This window comes from Camelus ferus, chromosome 1 (genome assembly GCF_009834535.1).
Source record: "Camelus ferus isolate YT-003-E chromosome 1, BCGSAC_Cfer_1.0, whole genome shotgun sequence".
Lineage (NCBI taxonomy): Eukaryota > Metazoa > Chordata > Mammalia > Artiodactyla > Camelidae > Camelus > Camelus ferus.
In genome coordinates, this window is record NC_045696.1 from 13,868,224 (window position 1) to 13,883,831 (window position 15,608).

Below are 15,608 nucleotides of genomic sequence, written 5' to 3' on the forward strand. Positions count from 1 at the left end.
TCATTTTACAGGAAAAGATCTTAGGAAGCCGTCAAGGCTTAAGAGGAATGAAATATGATTCAGTCTGCAATTAGAAAGGACAAGTGGATGTATGTTCATCAGAAAAGACAGATAAGGAGATCATTCCGAATCTTGCCTTTTTAAAATAACTTCCACCAAGGGATTTTTGGGTCTCTCAAGTACCTATCATCAGAGCTCTAGAAAGCAGCTTGAGGAGTGAAGCATCAAGCTCCTCCCCGGCTGTGAGGAAAGAACACGTGGTTGAGCGCACCATGTCCTACTGGCTTCTCCCGCAAGCAGTCGAAGTTGGTCATGTGTGTGTTAAACTAAAAAATGAAAGACAAACTGAAGAACCAGATTCTTAATTCTGATTTAAGCTCATTTATTACAATGCAAACCAAATAAATTCTTCCCACACCTAGGTGACACTAAACAGTATTGTACGCCAAATAATTTTAGGTCAAGGAGAGATGAAAAAAGATAAACATGTGGAAGGAGCAACTTGTCTTAGATCAGGCACAGGAAAATCAAGGAAAAGTAGTCACTGCTGGGAAAGAAGCAAAAATCCATGGAGTCTGAATTTCTGCCTTTCATCCTTAGCATGATTATTAGCTGGAACAAGGAAGCTACTGGCCTCCCAATGCAGAGCAGGATGGACGACAAGAACTGAACACTTGTGTCAGAGGTTGGCATCCACTGAAGAGAGGACGCAGAGGTCTGAGGCTGCTGGACACAACACTAAGGGGTTGAGGACCACAAGGCAAACAATTCAAGGGGCGGCATCCATAGGTAAGGAGGCTCAGGGGTCGGCAGCTGCTGAAGGCATAGCTCAGAGGTCTGCAGGACACTGGGAGGCAGGAGCCAGAGATGTAAGAAGCAGGAATAAGGTTGGTCCCTTGGCAGGGTCTGGGCACATAGCAAGCAGTGGAAGGGCAGCTGGAAGTCTCACAGAGGCTGGGCTCCCAGGTGGCTGGCTGACAGCTGGTAGATTCGCTGCAGGTCTCTTGGCAGTTGTTCAGGGGCAAGGTATGGTCGGGATAGCTGCTGGGCAAGCAGAGGACATCTCCACAGCTCACATTGGTAGAGCAGAGGGCAATGGAGGAGGGAAGAGAAATATGACAGAGATTTCCGGAGGATCCCAAGCTGTAGTTTCCAGAGCAGTAGCTGTGGCAAGACATAGTGAGATTTCGAGAGCAGGCTGTGGTTGAATGGAAAGAAGTGATGTCTCAAGTTTCTCATTCGGCTTCCTCCCTTATATACCTCTAGAAGGTGGTGATTCTGTACACAGACTCTCTTCCTGTTTGTTGTATGAGGCTGCATCAGAACTCTTTATTATAGCCCGGAAATAGTGCCCCCACCTCCCATAAAACTGAATGTCTTCCATTGATTAAGTATGTCTATAAAGCAGTGTGACTGAATTTTAATAGGATCTCTGCTTCTTAAATTATCCAACCAAAACAGACATTTTGAAGGTAACTTACTTATTTCAGTTATAACCACCACTGCATAAACATTCTTGGAATTGTCTTTAAAAGTTGTAGTAAACTTCTTTGAAACAGTGGGAAATTGTTTCTCTTTGAGGGGAAATCCTGTGTTTTTTTGGAAACTGTCCAAAGAAGAAATGTGAAAGCACTTATGTTGTAAAAGAATTAAAAATCCTAAAATCTATATGGTTTGGGGCAGAAAGAGTTTAAGAGTGGTAGAATACAGAAAATTTTCAAGTGCCAAAATTGGTTTTGCCTTATTTTAGAATCCTGGTGGAAAACAACTTTCCACCAAAATATCTTTATTTCAAAAAATCATGGTCATTTTATTCATTCAATAAATAAATTAAAAAAAAACTGAATCAAGTTGAAATTGTGATTTATGTGTTCTTAAATGCAAATAAATAAATTGGGCCCAGTTTAAATTATGGATCTTACTGAGAACAGAAGGAAATAAACAACACCCCTTAAAAAAGTTAAATAACATGACATTTTTCATAGTTATTATAGGCTTATCATTTCATGGTTACTCATGTTCCAATTGAAAACTAATGTCTTTGGTTAAAGGAAAAAAAAAGAAATTAGACACAACAATTAAGACATATAAATGGATTTGCTTTTCTTCTTCCATTAATTCTGATGTTAGTTAAGAGGAGCTTATAAACCGTGTATATGGCCAATAGCATCAGAATAAACAGAGAGTTTTCCTAAGTGTGAATACTTTGAAGGCTATTTGGGAATATATTTTCTGATAAAAAATTGGTTTAAAAGATGCGCAATTATTTTTAGCTTCAGTCATCCCACTGTATTTTTTATATTCCAACATCTCTGGTGGCTCCGAGGACTATTTTAACGGAAAATTTAATTATCTGCTGGATCTAAACTCCAATTCCCTTTAGCTAAAAATTCAATGTAAATCACAACACTTTATTTGTATATTCAGTGGGTATGCTCACACTTATTAAGTCTCCTTTAGTGGAATCTGAGACATAGAAGATTGGTTTTCTACGAGCCAATATAGGACTGTTTTACTGCCAGGAGTAGAAATATTAAAAGAAAAGGATACAGCCCCTGAGGTCTCAGTGTGTTAGGTCAGGGGCATCGCCCTTTGATGACTTGCACCTGACGTGTTTGAGAAGTTCCCCAACTCCAACCCCCACCCTGCCAGCCTTCAGTTCATGACACTGTTTGTTCATGTTGCTAGGGTCTTCTTGTGGAATCCCGGATGCATCAGCTGAATGGCATTAGTAATACCTACAGCCATTTTTAGCTGAATGCTTGTCAAATTTATAATTGATGCTCTTTACACCTGCCCTTCTCTATTATAAGCAAGAGCCCAACAGCTGAATCACCAGTTCATCAATGTATTTGTGTGCACATGTGTATAGGTACTGTTTATGTTGTATGTATACATGAATGTTTATACTGTATGTATACATGAATGTTTTTCCATGACTATAAAGGCGTAGAATAAGAGAAAACTGACATTCATTTAGTATCTACTCTGGGCAACACCTTGCAGGGTGCATACCCCCATGTGCTGTGTCAAATTTATCCTCACAATTCTTTCCAGTAAATTTTAAAATTTTATGCATTCATATGAAAATACTTGAGATGTAGAAAGTCATAGTAATTGATAAGAAGAAAAATATTTGAACAAAGGGAGTTTTGTGGTCTTTGACCCCTAAAATATTTTTTCTCCCTTTATCCAATATGGCAGTCTAAAGAGATACACTGATACCATTCTTCAGTAACTGTGTGACTCTGGGAAATCTGCATAACAATCACTTTGATCCCCGGTCACTATCAGTATCCTTTCATGAAACAATGGACATGTTAATAATGTCTAATTTCAGTGTCATTTTAGGATATATATGAAAAAGTTAAATGTAAACTGCAAAACACTATACCAGGATAATTTATTTTCTGGCTTTGGAATTCTAAACTCATTACAAAGTGTGCCATCTTGAGTTTAATTCCTTTAGAGCACCTCCACGTTTCTCTGTTGTGGTTAGGTAACACTGGCAAAATACTCATGGAATTCAAAAATCAGAGTGCCCTGAATGTAATTTGTAACCTAATACAAGAAATGTTGAACTAGTGTTATTTGAAAGTGATGGTGTCACTTCAAAAGAAGAGCGCATGTGCGCATCACAGCAGGTACCTCATTATAAACTACATATTTCAGGCTCTTCTTCTGATGCAAGAGCCCAGGATAGATGGAGGAACTGGACATCCAGTGTGTTCCTCCAGATTTATCCACTTTGTTGCTTTTTCTTCAATGAACTAGAGGTCTCCTACTCTAGAAAAAGCATTTTTCTCTTTCTTGGACACAGAGAATCCTCAGAGCATTGCAAGGATAAAGGTATGCCAATAAATGACGCTTGGATTCAATCATTCATTCAACAAATATTTATTGAACGTCTTGTACTTGAAAAACATTATGATAGATGCTGACAATTATACCAAGATACTATTGATTTCTGCTCCCAGGCATATCCAATCTTGTAGATGTAATAAGACAGATACATAATGCATGCCAGTAATTAATAAGTTCAACAGATGATATGCAGAGAACATTGTTCATTGGTTTTACCTAAAGTTGGCATTAATTTTGAGGGATGGGAGGAAATGGCAGGAAGACACTTCAGTTTGTGGCAAAAGGTGGAAGGGCAGAAAAAATGCTGACATGGTGTTTTTCAGTGGAGGGTTCTTAGAGGCAAGCTGTAGTAGCTGAGCTTAAATTCACATGCAAAATCTCATTCAATAATCAAGGAAGTAGTTAAGATTTTGTTCTACAGACAAGATGATCCGGTAACTGCTTTCAAGAAGAGAGTGTTGTGATTAAATTGCGGCACAGAGTGGAAAGAGGGAAAATTTACTGTAATGCTTTTCTCCCTTGATGCACTAAAATGTCCTTTTATACCTTCTGTTATCATTGTCATCACTCAAGTTGGGTTTTGTTCCTCTTTGGTGAATACATATATTTCTTACTGCCCCTTGACTCCTATCTCTATTGTCCTCCTGCTTGAATAGTGTACATAGATTGACTCCTAAAATTAACTCCATCCTATAACCCTCTTACTCAGAAATGTCAGTGACTCTCTTTGCCCACAGAAAATTGTCCAAACATTTGATTAGTCCTCTTCTGCTTCCCAATAGCGACTCTGTCTATTTTCTTCATGTCTCCAGTTACCCCACATCTGTCCTCATTTCATGTCATCTCTTCATTCATTCTACCTTTCCTCTCCTTTGGAATAAGTCTTTAGTTTTATCCATCATTCAGACCTCAGCTAAATTAGCCCCTTCTTTGTAAATACCTTCCTAATGACCAAAATCTCTGCAGCCTTACATTTGTGTATTATCATTACCTAATTCACACACATGCACATACACCCCTTTGCATTACAAGGAAAACATTGTTTTTGCATGTCTTATTTTTTGACAGTACTACAGAACCCTTACTTGCTACTATTTACTGAGTCCTCATTATATATCAGACATAGTTTTACATGTTCTACATGTATCAACTGATTTAATCCTCATAACATCCCGTTCAAGTAGATGTGATCATTATTTTCAATACAAGGGAAGAAACTTGGTTGATCTTTAATAAATATTTGTTGACCTCATAGCATTCACACACATAAAAAAATAGATTTTTCTTCATCAAATAAAAATTGACCTTTACTTAGTCAAATCAATAGTCTCCTTTATATATTTTTCTGTCTATATTTACACCAGGGATGTCAGCTTTCATGGAATATGAAAGAACATAAAAGTAGAAAGAGACTCAGGTGGACTAACCACCCTTTGTCAAGTGCTTTGCTCCTTATTCTAATATTTCTGATTAGTATTCATCTTAGCTTGACTTAAAGAAGACGATCAATTAATTATCTGGAGTCAGTACATTGCAACCTACAACATAAATGAAGCATCCTAATTTTAGCACCCCCTGTTGGATTCCATGTGTAAAATCATTAAATTATAATCAATTGGAAGAATTAAGTAATGTAGAGTTTTGGGTGACTGAGAAGACTGTCATACTGTAATCTATTTTGAACAGAATTTTTACTTTATCATTCTTGAGTGAGGAAATTGTAGTTTATACATGACTTGAACAAAATTTGCTCCATGTCCCTACTTTATTCATACACAAAAATTGTCCCCCAATGATGTTAGAAAACTGGTTTGCATTAACACATCCTTTCGTGCTTGTATTAAAGACAGTGTAAGTGGAGGTAAACCTTCCATGATTCATAGCTAAGTCCTTAAACCATGTCCCATTCAACTTTAGAAGGTCTTTGGCAATTTCCTTCCTTTGCTGATATATTTTATCAGCTTTTTTGTGGTATCATTGACATACAATAAGCAAAGCATATTTAAAGAGTACAACCTGATGTTTTGACATCTGCATATACCCCAAATCAAGATTATAATCATATTCATCAGCCCTCTAAAATCTCCTATGCCCCTTTGTAGCTTTTCCCTTCCATCTCTCTCCACCCAACCCCAACCCCATCCCCAGGCAACCATTGGTCTTCTTTCTGCCATTTTGGACTAGTTTGTATTTTCTAACATTTTATTAAATAAAATGAAATTAAATAGCATATATTCTTTTTCACTTCTTCCTTTCACTAAGTATTTTGAGATTCATCCGTGTTGTAGCATGTATCAACCGTTCATTCCTCGTATTGCTGTATAGTGTTCCTTGGTATGGATATAACACGATTTGTTTATTCATTCATATGCTAATGGACAATTGGGTTATGTGCAAGTTTTTGAAAATTACAAATACACAAATGCTATGAACATTTGTGTACAAGTTTTTGAATGGACATATGCATTTGGTTCTCTTGGGTACATACGGAGAAGTGGAGTGATGCAGTCATGTGATAGGTCAACGTTTAACTTTTCAGGAATTGTCAAACTGTTTTCCAAAGTGACTGCATCAGTTTATATGCACCAGCAGTATATAAGAGCTCAAATGCCTTCATATTTTTTCCCCAACATTTGGTATAGTTATGCATTTAAAAAAATTTTAGTCATTCTATTAGTTGTACAGTAGTATTTCATTGTGGTTTTAATTTGCTAGTGACTGATGGTTCTAGACATAGTCATTGCTTATTTTCCATCTCTGTATCTTCTTTAGTGAAGGGCTGTTCAATGTTTTGTCCATTCTTTTATTGGGTTCTCTGCATTCTTGTTCTTGACTCAAAGAATTCTTTAAATATTTTAGATACAACTCCTTTATTAGATACATGATTTACAAATATTTCCTACCTGTCTGTGGCTTGTCTTTTTTATTCCTGTATTAGTGACTTTTCGAAGAGCCAACATTTTAATTTTGATGAAGCTCAATTTATTCATTTTAGTTTTTAGATTGTGTTTTTGATGTTGTGTGTGTAAGAAATCTTTGCCTAACCTGATGTCTTAAAGGAATTTTTTCTTATGTTCTCTCCAATCTAATTTCTATCCTCGCCAATATTTTACGTTGTTATTTTAAAGATCACCAGTGATTAATTCCCCACCCAATGGTAATTGTGGCCCTGGTTCTGAATTCCATGGCACATGTGACTTTGCCGTCCATACTCTCTGTTTTGAAGCATTGTTCTATTGCAGCAATGCTCTAAATCTCATGGTTCTATTTCTATCACATGGAATACCTGTTTTTTTCTTCATCTCTATTTCTCTTTTCTCCTTCTATTCCCCGGGAGGATCCTTCTTTAGCCTCTTACTCTTCTGTGTTATTATCAATCTGCATTTCATTAATCTTACATATCAATTAATAGCTGTACATAAATTCCTCTATATTAATAATTATAGGCTTGCTCTCTTTCCTGATCTCTGTTCCTGTATTTGCAATTGCCTGCTAGACCATTCCACTGGGACACCTCATACTTCAGATTAAATATTTATTTACACATAGTGCTTTCTCCAAAGTTGATTCCTTCTCCCATGAACTTTATATCTACATATGGTACCATGTTCTCTTAGTCACATGGGCTTAAATGTATTGTAAAACTGTCCTCATGAGTGCTTTTGTCTCTGTCATATTCCCAAGATGAGATTAATTGTTAAATTTAGCTCAGGTTATGTGTCTTTTTTTGATTGCAGTTAACTTGAACACTTCTCTATTGCCCACAGAATAAAATCAAAGATCCTTAAATTATCATTCAAAGCTATTCAGAATATTGGTCCAACGTACATTGCCAAGCATAAGTCCTTCAGGTCTTTGTTTGTTTGTTTTTTGTTTTTTGGGAACTCTAGATGAATTTATTTTCCATTCTCAGTATTCACTGAGAATGAATAACTCACTAACATTGCTGGTTCCCTGTTTGCTCTCTCAAATGCTTTTCCACCTTGTCTCTGCTTACCCGCATCTTACTTATCCTTTACAGTTCAAATCAAAAATAATAACTACCAGGAAGCCTTCACTTCTGCCCAACCAGAAGTAATTTCTTTTCCCTTTGAAGTCATTTCTATGCTATAGATTTCCTATTTAACTAATCATTTCATACCTTATATTTTATTCAGTTTACATCTTATTTTTGCTTCTTTGTCATAATTATATTAAAGACATTATAGCATTTTTTGTGTTTGTATTGCTAAAAATGCTTAACATACTAACTGTTTTTGGTAAATATTTATTTTAAAATGAACGGAAATGCTTTAGTCAATGTTTTCCTCTATTCAGTTCGTGTATTTTATTTTCTCTTACTTTACCTTAGATATTTCTTATATCATATTGAAGACTTCCATGTAGATCAGTGTATATGATGGTAAATGGCTACTGAGGAAGATGGATTAGGGATTGGCAAAGTCTATCCTAATGTAAGCCATACTTTCTCTTGTTTCCTAACCAGTTCATTTGAATGCAGATGTATTTTAAGCCCTTTTGGACATTAGTTTTATCAGTTAGAACCAATTGTTATTTTTGGTTCTGTGAGAGCTTTCACAATGAAAGCAAAGATTTACTTTAAACCCCTAGAAAAAAAGAGTTATAGGTTATTGTAGTGTTTATAACAAATTTTACAGCCAGGAGAGCGTGATTCACCTCCAGGTCCTAGAGATCCTTGCTCGGCTATTTCCTTGCATAGCATCAGCACCTCTCCTGGCTCCTTTTTACTGTCCAGGCACACAGGAACTCTAGAAAGAAACTTTGCAAATAAAAAAGTATCATTTTAGCGTATAAAGATTTTCTAGTTGTTGTTGTTGTTTTTAGCAGGACAAGTGATCAAAATAGCAAAGCTATGACCTGTCAGCAACTCAGCAGTCCCACAAAAACCAGTCAGTGCTTCCAGGAGTCTGGGCCTAGCAGACCCTTATCCCACCAGGCAGAGCAGCACTCAGGGTCAGATGTCGACTCTGAGCTTCCTAAAACATTTTTTCCTCTAAGCATTGTTTTATAACACTTTATAAAAAATAGAGAATCACTCCTCTTCAGTTGAAAGACTGACATTTAAGAGATGCGAGTCTTCATCCTGATCTCAATCGCAGGCTATCCCCATTCCCAGGTTCTGATAGAAGAGTTTTGTGCTTTTCTTTTCCCCCAAGCTGAAGGGATTTTTTTTTTTCTAGAAGTTTCCTCATAGTATTTGAAGACGTCTCATCTCTTTCCTTGACTAATACTAATGCCTCTAGAGATGGTCTTATTTTATATTCAGGTAAGTTAACCCAGGGTGAAATACTTTGAGAACCTGCCACTTGGTTACCATATATAGTAACTTTTTTTTTTTTCCCATGGTGGAAATAGGAACAGGAGATACATCCCATTCTCCTCTACGTTATCACCAGGAATTCTTCTCTGGAGGAATTCTTCTCTGGAGGAATTCAAGGCCATTCTGGAAAAGAAAAAAGAAAAAAATAAATAGAGGACACTCTCCTATATGAAACACTTGCAGATTGGAATATGTAGCAAATGGTCCTTTAACTTAAAAAAAGAAAGTTCTAAACCAGTAGGTTCCTTGAAAGTGATATGAAACATCACCAAGAAAATAGACATAATAGGCATAATTTTATGATAAAGAAAGCAGTACCTTTCGTAATAGGAAAATTCATCAGAAGCAGTGCAGTGCAGAGACCAGGGCTGGATATTGGGGAGAAAAAATTCCCCATAGGTTTCTTGCATTTCTGCATGTCTTGCGAGCAGAGTCTTTGGTTTCCGCTGTTTTGAATTACCTTTTAAAGCATGTCTGTATAACAAACAGCTTTGGAAAATAGATATAGTATTTCTCTCTGGGGCAAATGACAGGCATGCTTACTGTCCCTTTTCATGCCCACGATTCAGACTTCTTGAGCTCAGGACTGCTCTTCTGCAAAACAACTCACTGTGTATGCAGGTGTCATCTGGCCATCTTACGGTTGCCCTTTGGGAATTGAGGCTTAGAGAATTTCTGCAAATGTGAACACTCTGGCTTCTGCTATTGCCAAGAAGAATGAAGTCTTTGTTTCTGATCCACGAGTCGCACGTCTTCTGCCGGCATCCATGAAGCTGTGACAAGCTACCTTGGTAGCTTCGGAGTAGGACAAAATCTTGGACCTTTCCTTGTTCTCATTTCTCCCTCCCACAGATGTCTCATTTCTAGTTGACATTGTGGCACTGCCATGTCTATATGTTTTAAGCAATCATTTCATAAGAGAAATTTTAATAGAAATACAATAATCATAATAATATTGAAATAATGATGACAAATGTATGCAGCAGTAAGAAGTGGAGATCAAAGTTACTAGAAGATAAAGTACACAGCTTGATGCCATACTGAGAACATTTTCTTAAAAGCTTCAAAGAAAAAACTGACAAAGAAAAGGAACAACTATAAATCATCGCTTAGTTAATAAACAGTCTTAATACTGAATACTAAAGCAATAGATGAGTACAGCAAATTTTTCTTTAAAACGGTAGAGCCATATAATATTGTCTTTTAAGATACTGCTCATCTTTTTTAAACAGGCTAGTTTATTTAGGAGTTGGCAACTATGAGGGGTGACTCAAAACACCTCAAGGTATAAGATATGGTACTCAGGGGCAAACGATAAGGAACTCAGGTGCAAAAGCTGTGGAATAATGCAGCTCATTGGCTAACGAGCAAGGCTTTCCACTAGGGGTCAGCACTGCCAAGCCTCCGTCATGGATGAGCAGTATGGAACCACCCAGGGATGAAGAGCCAGGAGCCCTGTGAACATAGCCATTTACTGTCCATGTAGCCCAAAGTTTAGAGTGCAGGTTGCCGGATGGTAGGGGCTAAAGACCTCAGAAGAAAAAAAGCAGGTGGTGAAGGTATGGCAGGCTCGGGACACACCACAAGCAGAGAGCCGTAGGCGGTGGTTTCACAGAAGATGTGCACAGGCATGCTGGTTGGCAGCTGGTGGTTCCCTCCAGCTTCCTGGCAAGCCTTCAGGAGCTGGGTTCTGCCATGACTGCTACTTGCTAAGCAGAGGACACCTCTGAGGCTCACGTGGAGGAGGAGTTTTTAGAGGAGATGATGGAAACGTGGCGATAACCCCCGAGGGAATGACCGCTGTAGTTTTCAACTGAGCAATTATTGAAAGACAAGCTGACTTAAGTGTAGATTCTAAGCAGATTACCAGCATTTAGTGGTCTTTCCAGTCTGTGCTCGGCTTCTAGAAGTTTTTAGTGATGAGTGTTGCCTTCCAGTGCAGGCTCTATTCCAGCTCAGTATTTCAAAATTGTTGATAAACATGACTCAGTTACTTGGAAGTCAGGGAAGATGGCTCCTTACATCCATCGAAAAGCACCCACTGAACCTCTAAAACAAAGAAAATTGTGGCCTTATTTACCATTCAGCAAACCATGCATTTAGAAAAACAGTATTCCAAACTTCATTCAACTTCATTGGAATACTTCAAGTATTAAAATACTTGAAATTCTGCAGATAGATTAATGTTTATTTCATCTGGCAAGTTAATTTAAGGTAGGCCACATTTATGATCCAATAAAGGGTTTTTTAAGTGTGTTATATATAGCCTTTAATGTACATACAAGGCTCATTAAAAATTACTGTGCTTAGTACATTTAAATATTTGTAATAAACTTCTCACACGGGACAGTTTAGATTGTGGTCCAGGGGCACCAGAGTGAGAGTTAACTAGGCTTGAGTTCTTGGACGTCTTTCAGAACAAAACTAGCTTCAGATGGTTTTTGCCCTCCGGGGGAAAGCTCAGTGGGCCCAAGTGTAGTGTATTGTTTTTTGATTACCTACCACTCCATTTGTAGCCCGAGGGCCCCAGAGCTCTGGCCTTACATTAGAAGCCCCTCCAGGACCATCTCAAGATCAATGCTTTGATCACCATAGTCATTCACTGCAGGAAATTAAACCAGACTCCTGGGGACCAAGCCACCATCAGCTGCAGCCTCTGGGAGATAGGAAACTGAAAGCAGGCCCACTTCACACATTCTGCTGAACACATACAGACTTGGCAAAATGAAAGAACTATGCTGATGACTGTTTCTGTTTCCTGAGAAAGATTTCTAAAAAACTATTTCACTCAGTAGTAAGAGGTGTTCTAAGTTTAATCTGGTAAGTACACCTGTGATCATTACAAAACTTACTGTGATCTACTGTAAATCCAAACATTAAGTAAATACAGAATAGTACTTGTAAATACCAAGATAAATAAAATTTAAAATATTTTTGTCACTGTCTCCTGTGATTTAATAAAATATGAAGTCTAGAGGGAGATACTTTGTTCTCGAGAATTTTAACATATATTATTACATCGGTTTCCTAACATACAGTGTCAGGGTGCACATAGCTCATTCCAAGAGGAAACAAGAACAGTTAATAACTCTACTGTAAAAGCTGACAAGATTGATGGTGGAAGAGCGTTTTTTTAATCCGGGTGATAACACTGCACATTCAATGCCCCGCTGTCCGTGAAGCAATGGTGACAAGGCACAGAACTGCTAAGGGAGGTGTTATTCTCAGCTTTTTATTTAACTTTCAGTCTTCTTTTCTTGTTATCTTTGTTGATTAGTAGTTACTGAACTCCTGCAGGGGCGTTGGCCCTGTGCTTGAAGCAATGCCATACTGAGTGATGGAAGAACAGCGATGGACCGTTTCCCATGTTTACCTTTGAAATTCCTTTGTTGTGTCTGGTTGCAGCCACATTGATTTTGTCTCTGTCCTCCAAGAAATAACTCTCTTAGAATGTCATTAATGAATTTGTTTCCATAAAACCAGAGAAAGTCATACAAAAATTCAGGTAAAGGACTGAGTACTTTGTACCCACAAAACATTATTTTTTTAATGACAGTTGTTTTAATTTACTCTTTAGGTGTTTAGTCTATTTGTATCGGTCTGCCTATGGTGTCTTTTATTGCTTATTAAAGTCATCGCTGGATATGATCAGTAGTAGGGAGTTATCAGTTGTCTAAAGCAGTATAATGCTCTTGCTTTATTTTGGTTGTTCTTTTTTAGATATTTTGTCAGTCAATTATTATTCTTTCCATTTGGGTCCCAAGGGAAGAATATGGAACAGTTCCTGGCATGAAAGAGTTTCCAGCTGAGGGAGTAACAGGAATTCTCTAAAGGTAGAAATGGGAAGCAGAGCGAGAGAAGAATATTCTGGCTTCAGGAACGGCGTCAGTGACTCTGATGCAACGTGGAAAAAATATTGTTTTGTATCCTGTTGGTTTTTACCACAAGCTCAACATTTTCAAAAGGGTAATGATTTAACTAAAAACGGATTGGGACTATGTATGAAGAAGTGAAACTGCTAACAACATGCAGACGATCGAGCTTCTGTTGCAGAAAAATCTTACTCCGTACCATCTAAACACCTTCCTTGACACCTAGGTTATGTCAGTTTCACAAAATTTGAAATTAATGCTTGTTCCTAAGATACTGAAAATGTATAATATTTTACAAAGTCCAGTGAGATATGCCTAATTTCTTTCTAGCATTTATTCCTGAGTTATAAATAAACCGTCCAAGCAACTACGCTTTGTTCTCTGATTGTAGCCTCAACAGACTCACAACAATAAGATATATACCAGGCCAAGGATTTTCAGTTGAATTATTTATACAGACCTTCCATAAGACGCAGAGACTTTCCCCACATTTGAGCTGATCTAGTGACTAATAATAATAATAATAATAATAATAATAATAATAATATAATCAGTTAATCAGAGTTTACAGCCCTAACTCCGAAGTCCAACTCACTGGATTAAAATCCTGACTCCCATTTACTATCTGTATTATCCTGGATAACTTACTTAACTTATCTGTATATTCATCTTCACTGAAAAAAAAAAATGAAAATCTTCATTCTCACTGAAAACAAGTGGAAATTAAAAAATCATACTTATTCAATAAGGTAGCTTGAGTTTAAAATGATGACGTATACACACACAGTGCTTGGTAAATAATTAAAATCAGACCTGCAGACTTAGTAAACAATCTTATGGTTATTGGGGAAAAGGGGTGGGAAGGGATAAATTTGGGAGTTTGAGATTTACAAATGTTAGCCACTGCATATAAAACTAGATTTTAAAAAAGTTTATTTTGTACAGCACAGGGAACTATGTTCAATATCTTGTAATAACCTTCAATGGAAAAAAATATGAAAATGAATATATGTATGTATATGCATGACTGGGACATTGTGCTGTACACCAGAGATTGATACACTGTAATTGACTGTACTTCAATTAAAAAATCAAATTAATAAGAGGTATTTTATGGTTCTTATCACAGTATTGCATAAGCAAGGAAATGTTCTGTAAATTCACTATCCTTGGCTTCTAGGACAAAAGCATGCCATTAAGCTCTCCACGTTTTGAAGAGCCTGGGGTAAGCAACGTCAATACACAAATCCTACCAAAGCCTTTCCATTCAGGCGAGAAGAAATTCCTAGATCTATGGAGAATGTTCTGGAGCAGGTACCGCTGAATCATTTCTGCAGTTTTGAGAGTACCGCATAGACTGTCTGGGTCATGTTCCATAATACGTATGTCCTTTGCACCTATCATCAATGATTTTTCTTGATCTCTGTCCTAAAATGTAAATTCAGTAGATTGTCTACCAAGCATCTAATCCCATCACTAAGCCATTCGCTAGCCCTTTACCAAGAGTCTTTAGGAGCTCCAACATGCTCCATTTTGGGTTAGATTAGATACTGGTTCCTTCTTCAGCTACCTTCATCTTAGAGGAGTGGTCACGTCCAGCCTGGAAAGGATGAGTGGCCCAGATGAGTTGAACTCTCCCCAGACACTCCCTCCTTGAGTCACATTCATAACAGTCTGCACTGTGAGTGAGTTTCATTTGTCCACATTATTGACTGGCTGTGACTGGAGTTCTCTGAAGCTGTCATGCAGATGCAGTCCCCTTACCACTGCCAGTGCCACATTGCTGCCGTCACTGCTGTGGCCGGGAGCTCTGTGTCAACGTTTCTTTCTGCACGGATACTCTGATGTTGTGACTACCATATGGTCTGTTGCTGTGGATGGGATCAAAGAGTGTTCATTCAGCTTCTTCCGGACCCGCCTCAGCTACCTCTCAATTCCATCCCTCTACAGAAGGACCCATGCAAGTAGTGGTTTATAGATTTTAGGCTTCATTCTTCTCTTTGGGGATGACCTCTGTCTAACCTATTCACAGAGATGACAAGCAAATAAACCAACATTAGCTCTGTCATCCACTCGGAATACTTGCCAGCCCACTTCCACAAAGCATGGCCTGTACTTTTTACGCATTTCCCTTAGTATGAAGTGCTACTTGCATCTTTCCAGATACAAAACAGCTAATCTCTCATTTTTTGGATGAATTGCTTTTCTAATATGTCACAGATTTCTGGATTTATCTACAAATCTCTGCCTCCACCCTTCACTTTGAGTCTCTGAGCTAGCTAATTTTGTTGCTAAATCTCACTGAGCATTTCCTAGACACAAGGTCACGTGCTGAGCACTTCCAAATTATTAATTTTTTAAGCCTCACAGTGGCCCTATCATTATCATCATCTCAACTTTGAAGCTGAGGAAATCGAAGTGGAGAGTGGTTAAAAGAAACCTGCACATGGTCACACAACTGGAATTCAAACAGCCTTCACCAGCACAGCTAAGATCAGACCTGAAGAAATCTGACTTCAGAGTCCATGCTT

General features: G+C 37.8%; 1 protein-coding gene across 1 annotated transcript; it reads right to left on the reverse strand.

Annotated features, from left to right (window-relative positions):
• Positions 1 to 365: 365 nt before the first annotated feature.
• LOC102503980 (keratin-associated protein 26-1) lies at positions 366 to 1,243 on the reverse strand. Its single transcript, XM_006194312.3, has one exon. It carries the CDS (start codon positions 1,176 to 1,178, stop codon positions 627 to 629), a length of 552 nt encoding a protein of 183 aa, XP_006194374.1. The 5' UTR covers positions 1,179 to 1,243; the 3' UTR covers positions 366 to 626.
• Positions 1,244 to 15,608: the final 14,365 nt, after the last annotated feature.